The sequence below is a fragment of the Pristiophorus japonicus genome, chromosome 4, assembly GCF_044704955.1.
Source record: "Pristiophorus japonicus isolate sPriJap1 chromosome 4, sPriJap1.hap1, whole genome shotgun sequence".
Classification (NCBI taxonomy): Eukaryota; Metazoa; Chordata; class Chondrichthyes; family Pristiophoridae; genus Pristiophorus; species Pristiophorus japonicus.
This window is the reverse complement of record NC_091980.1, coordinates 299,023,919-299,030,686: the sequence shown is the minus strand read 5'-3', so window position 1 is coordinate 299,030,686 and position 6,768 is coordinate 299,023,919. Positions and strand designations below refer to the sequence as shown.

The 6,768-nt window shown below is 43.9% G+C and overlaps 1 protein-coding gene across 5 annotated transcripts in view; it reads right to left on the bottom strand.

Annotated features, from left to right (window-relative positions):
• Positions 1 to 2,082: 2,082 nt before the first annotated feature.
• The window catches only part of adck1 (aarF domain containing kinase 1), a 905,505-nt gene continuing 900,819 nt past the window's right edge, over positions 2,083 to 6,768 (bottom strand). For all 5 annotated transcript variants that reach the window (XM_070879623.1, XM_070879622.1, XM_070879626.1 and 2 more), the window contains 2 exons: positions 5,845 to 6,038; positions 2,083 to 3,209 (listed from right to left, as the gene is read on the bottom strand). In XM_070879623.1, coding sequence (XP_070735724.1) covers positions 3,041 to 3,209; positions 5,845 to 6,038 — 363 coding nt within the window. In that variant the 3' untranslated portion in view covers positions 2,083 to 3,040. The remainder of the gene's footprint in view (positions 3,210 to 5,844; positions 6,039 to 6,768) is intronic.

The following is a 6,768-nucleotide window of genomic DNA, read 5'->3' as shown; positions in this document are numbered from 1 at the left end:
GCCCTTACAGCTAAAGGGATCAAGGGGTATGGAGAGAAAGCAGGAATGGGGTACTGAAGTGCATGATCAGCCATGATCATATTGAATAGTGGTGCAGGCTCGAAGGGCCGAATGGCCTACTCCTGCACCTATTTTCTATGTTTCTATGTAATACGGGGGAACAGGGTTGGATTGAACGTACCCTGAGAAAACCCCAAATCGCTAGAGAGCCGTTTACCTGGAATCCCCAAAGAAATAGAGCAGGTAGATCAAGAAACAGTTGGCATAAAACTGTGGATACTGAAGTAAAAACAGCAGCTCCATATGGGGTTAGTTGGAAGTGGTTGCTCAAAACAGAGTAGAATGGTGAGAGCAGCAGACGACTTATTCTCCACAAGGAGCAATGAGGTTGAATGATGATGATAGTGGTGGTTCACAGTGTCACCCACGGCTCAGTGCGTAGCACCCTCACCTCTGAGGCAGAACGTTGTGGGTTCATGCTCCACTCCAGAGACTTGAACACAAAAAACCTAGCCGACACTGAGGGAGCGCTGCACTGTCAGATGTGCAGTTGTCTGGATGAAATGTTAAACCGAGGTCCCGTCTGCTCTCTCAGGTGGACGTAAAAGATCCCATGGCATTATTGTGAAGAAGAGTAGGGGTGTTATCCCCAGTGACTTGGCCAATAGTTATCCCTCATCCAACATCACTGAATCAGATTATCTGGTCATTATCACATTGCTGTTTCTGGGAGCTTGCTGTGCGCAAATTGACTACTGTATTTTCTGCATTACAACAGTGACTACACTTCAAAAGTACTTAATTAGCTGTAAAGCACTTTTGGAGACCCTGAGGTCATGCGCTATATCAATACAAGTGTTTCTTTTTGTTTTGCCATAGACACCTGTGACCTTTGCACAGTTGACCACACTTCTTATGTCAGTCGAACCAACGATTGCCAGACTGTTTGACTTCCTGAAGCATTGTCGCAGAGCCCGATCATGTCCCCGCCCAACATTCACACGCACTTTTCCAGCAGGTGTGATCAGGAGCTAATTTATCTCCGTTCTCCAGCACAATGGGAGCTCAGGTCAAATGTGAGGTTCTGAATTGCCAGCTGAGGTCAGCTAACTCGGGACAAAGCAGGGATCGAACCTGGAGCCTTCCTGCTCTGTGTGGCTGAGTTTCACACGGGACGGTGTGTTTAGGAACAGGAGGAGGCCATTCAGCCCATCGAGTTTGCTCCGCCATTCAATTAGATCATGGCTGATCTGTATCTTAACTCCATCTACCTACCTTGGTTCTGCTTTTTAAAATTTTCAATTGACCCCCAGCCTCAACAGCTTTTTGAAGGAGAGTTCAAGATTTCCACTATACCTTGTCGGAAGAAGTGCTTCCTGACACCACAACTTGAATGGCCTAGCTCTAATTTGAAGGTTGTGACCGCTGGTTCTCGTCTCCTTCCACCACAGAAAATAGTTTCTCGCAAATTACTCTATCAACTTCTTTAATCATCTTATACACCTGAGATGACAGGTTGTCTTATGAAGAACGGTTGAGCAGGTTGGGCCTATATTCCTTGGAGTTTAGAAGAATGAGTGGTGATCTTATTGAAACGTATAAGATTCCGAGGGGGCTTGACAGGGTAGATGCAGAGAGGATGTTTCCCCTCGTGGGGGAATCTAGAACTAGTGTGCATAGTTTCAGAATAAAGGGTCATCCATTTAAAACGGAAATGAGGAGGAATTTTTTCCTCCCAGAGGGTTGTAAATCTGTGGAATTTTCTAGCCCAGAGAGCTGTGGAGGCTGGGTCATTGAATATATTTAAGGTGGAAATAGACAAATTTTTGAATGATAAGGGAATCAAGGGTTATGGGGAGCGGGCGGAGAAGTGGAGTTGAGATCAAGATCAGATCAGCCATGATCTTATTGAATGGCGGAGCAGGCTTGAGGGGCCAAATGGCCTACTCCTGCTCCTATTTCTTACGTATGTTCTTATGTACCTCACTTAGATCACCTCGTAATCTTCTATACTCAAGGGAGCTGATCCGTCAGCAGAGCTTGTTGATCATGTTCAGACATGGATGACATGCAAATGCTATGTTAGCCTTTATACAAATGCTATGTTAGCCTTTATTACAAAAGGATTCGAGTTTAAGAGTAAAAAAGTCTTACTGTGTTTATATAGGACCTTGGTGAGACCACACCTGGAGTACTATGTACATTTTTGTCTCCTTACCTACTCCTGCTCCTATTTCTTATGTTCTTATACTTGCCTTGAAGGGAGTGCAATAAAGGTTCACCAGACTGATTCCTGGAATATAAGGATTGTCCAGTGTGGAGAGATTGAGTAGGCCTATATTCACTAGAATTTAGAAGAATGAAAGGTGATCTCATTGAAACATATAAAATTCTTACAGGGCTTGACAGGGTAAACGCTGAGAGGATGTTTCCCCTGGCTGGGGAGTCTAGAACCAGGGATAACACTCTCTGAATAAGGGGTCGGCCATTTAGGACTGAAATGAGGAGAAATTTCTTCACGCAAAGGTTTGGGAATCTTTACAATTCTGTACCCGAGCGCTGTGGATGCTTAGTCGTTGAGTACATTCAAGACAGAGATTGATTGATTTTTGGATATTAAGGGATATGGGGACAGTGCAGGAAGGTGGAGTTGAGGTAGGTGATCAGCTATGACCTTATTGAATGGTGGAGCAGGCTCGAAGGGTCAAATGGCCTACTCCAGCTCCGATTTCTTATGGCGGGGACAATTGTACCATCTTATTCAGATATATCCCAGAATCAGATTGCTGATGCGGTCAGGGTGGGGGGGGCTACACGATTTAATCAACACAATGGGCATCCCAAATAAATGACTGGAAGTGCAATAATGAATTTAACCTTTAACATTGACAGAAGGCAACTTTCGCAAGACCATGAATTAATTAGGCCTGACCTGCTACAACATCACAACACAACAGGGAGCTGAAAGTGGGCCAGAGTGATGTCCAAATGTGGGAACCCAAGAATAAATATTAACTGTTTTTTGTTTGGCAGACTAGCTTCATTGCAGAGGATGATCATGTCGCAGGATGTCAACAATCCAACTCCCCAGTGACGATGCCTTAATCCAGAGCAGGATCTCGTACAGATTGATCTGCCAAAGAACGAGAGCTTCTGCCAAGGAGATTTTCAGCTTCCCGTACCAGGACTTAGATTTATCTTTCTCGTACCTGCCAAATCAAATAGAAAATGTGTTAAATTTCCTCAGAGCACAAGTAACGCAGGCAATATGAGGCTTAATGTGATCATTCAGAAAACCACCAGAATTTGATTCATCTTTTCCTTTTTTATTCACGGTTTTACCATTAGAAATAAAATCTGTTCAATTCTCTCCCTCTGCCAAACATAAAAGAAAGACTTGCATTTATATAGCGCCTTTCACGACCTCAGGGCGTCTCAAAGTATTTTAAAGCCAATGAAGTACTTTTGGAGTGTAGTCACTGTTGTAATGTAGGAAACGAGACAGCTAGCAGTGGCACAGCAAGTTCCCACAAAAAGCAATGAGATAATCACCAGATAATCTGGTTTTGTTGTTTTGATTGAGGGCTATATATTGGCCAGGACACCAGGGATAACTCCCCTGCTCGTCTTCGAAATAGTGCCATGGGATATTTTACATCCACCTGAGAGGGTTTAATGTCTCATCCGAAAAACAACACCTCCGACAGTGCAGCACTCCTTCAGCACTGCACTGGGAGGGTCAGCCTAGATGTTGTGTCAAGTCCCTGGAGTGGGACCTGAAACCACGACATTCTGACTCAGAGACATGAGTGCTACCCACTAAACATAGGGCTAGTAAACTGGTGAAGCAGGTTGCCCTCCCACCCGTCTGATTTTCATCTCTATTGGAAGGGGGTAGCGGTGTCCCCCCTCTGAGGTCTATCTGTTCACTGTGTATATCAATGATTTGGATATAGGCATGGGAGGGATTGGTGTCAAAATTTGTAGATGGAACCAAAATAGGAGGTTTAGTTAAGTCTTTGGAAGAGCAAAGGAAACTGCAAAGGGATATTGATAAAGTGGGGGGGGGGGATAGATTAAAAAGTGACAGATGGAATTCAATATGTGAATATTGATGCATTTTGGTTAAAAAAGACAGCAATAATCATACTCTGAATGGAAGTAAGCTCGAAGCTGTGGAAGAGCAGAGGGTTTTGAGGGTACAGGTTCATAGAGCATTAAAGGTAGAACCTCAGGATGATAAGGCTATTAAAAAAAAGCTAATGGAATTGGTTTTATTTCAAGAGCTATAAAATATAAAAGCCAAGATGTAATGACAAATCTATATAAAACCTTAATAGGACGTCATTGAGAATTGTGTGTGCAGTATTGGGCTCCACATGGCAGGAAGGAGATTGACGTTCTCGAGAGGGTACAGTGCAGATACAGGAGGATGCTGCTTGGTATGAAGCAATACGAACATAAAGAAAGACTTGCAAAATGGAGTCTTCTGCATTCGAACAACGCAGATTGTGGGACAATATGATAGAAGTGTTTAAAACGGTGAAAGGTTGGGACAGAGTAGATAGAAACAGACTGTTCCAGTGGTTGAAGGGTCAAAACAAAGAGACAAAGATTCAATGTAATAGGTATAAAACAGAAGCCAGGAGAAGTGTCTTTACACAGAGCGTGTGAGGTTGTGGGATTCACTTCCAGGGTTAGTAATTGAGGCAGAAACTATGACAACATTCAAGATTGGATTGGATAGATAGATGAAAGAAAAGAGGTTGAAGGGATAACAGTGATTAGAACTATTTGCTCACATGGAAGGTTAAAGACAACAGGGACCAATTGGGCAGAATAGCCTCTTTGGATTTTCTAAGCCCTATGTATTTCCATGGATCGACATCAGCACACTATTTGACCATAACTGCAATCGCAGTCAGGCCCATTCCTGTCCTCACTCGACATTTCAGCGGGAGTCACCAGATAGCAAGCAGGAGCAATAAACCCGGCCAGTTTTTCAGCTCAATAGTACAGGCAGCCAGACCAATGGTACTGCCCCGATCACCACACCAGCAGTGATCAGGTCATTCAGTATGATTCAGGGAATGAACCCGGGCATTTCTTGGACTGTAAAGTCTGGTGCGGCACTGGACAGTGTAGTTACAAACTGAGCTACTAAGGAACAACACCCAAGGGTAGATATTGCTGAGTACATTGGATGACCTGGGTGCAACGCATAGAGGGAGACTAGGGTCGGAAGAACATAAAAACTAGGAGCAGGAGTAGGCCATCTGACCCCTCGAGCCAGCACCGCCATTCAATAAGCTCATGGCTGATCTGATCTTGGCCTCAACTCCACTTCCCCGCCCTCTCCTCATGACCCTTAACTCCCTTATCTTTCAAAAATCTGTCCATCTCTACCTTAAATATATTCAATGACCCAGCCTCCACAGCTCTCTGGGGTAAAGAATGCCAAAGATTCACGACCCTCAGAGAGAAGAAACTCCTCCTCATCTCCGTTCTAAATGGGGGCCCCCCTATTCTGAAACTATGCTCTCTAGTTCTAGATTCCCCCACGAGGGGAAACATCCTCTCTGCATCTACCCTGTCAAGCCCCCTCAGAATCTTATACGTTTCAATAAGATCACCTCTCATTCTTCTAATGAGTATAGGCTCAACCTTTCTTCATATGACAACCTCGTCATCTGAGAAATCAACCTCGTGAACCTTCATGGTAACAAGGCAGCCTCCATGCCCAGGTCATCCATAGGAAGCCTAGAGCAGGAAAATCTGCCCTTGGTCTTTGAACTTGGCACCTGGAAGGATGGTAGCGTCCGGGTACCAGGCACTTTAACCTACCTGGACACAGCTCGGACACAGCAACGTGACATGTTGATGAAGGAGCTAGCACTGGCTCGGGTCTGGAGCGATGTCTCAATCCCTCGAAGTAGGTCATTAGTCTTTAGCAGCAGAAGCATTTGCCGAGGAACCTTATTCAGCAGTTCATTGATGCTAGATAGATACTTTGCTGCATTTAGTCTAATCTCCACATCCTGTAAGACAATTGAAACACTTGATTACTCTCGATACAAATGACACATTTGTAGATAAATGTCAAATTAAATTGAATGCTGAAGAAAACTGCAAGGTGCTACAGTTTGGGAGTATGAATAAGCACAGGGCAGATACACTAAATGTCAATACTGCAAAAGAAATAGAGCACTAGAGTGACTTAGAGGTTCAGATATAAAAATCTTTAAACGTTGGAGGACAAGTTGATGAAACTGCACAAAAACAGCATGCAGGACTGAAGATCTTTTAAATATGTAGCAGAAAAGCAAAGTGACAATGCTAAACCTGAAGAAATAACTGGTTAAACCACAATTAGAATAATGTGTCCAGTTTTGGGTGCCATACTTTAGAAAAGACTATGCAGAGGTACAGAAGAGATTCACTAATATGGTTCCAGGGACGAGAGACTTTAGTTATGAGGAGATTAGAGAAACAGGGGCTTCTTTTCATTAGAACAAAGAAGGTTAAGTAGAAATCTGATAGAGGGGTTTGAAATGTTTTTTTCATTCATGGAATGTGGGCGTCGCTGGCAGGACCAACATTTATTGTTCATCCCTAATTGCTCTTTAGAAGGTGGTGGTGAGCTGCCTTCTTTAACTGCTGTAGTCTGTGTGGTGAAGGTGCCTCCACAGTGCTGTTAGGGAGGGAGGTCCAGGATTTTGACATAGTGATGATGAAGGAACGGCGATATATTTCCAAGTCAGGCTGGTG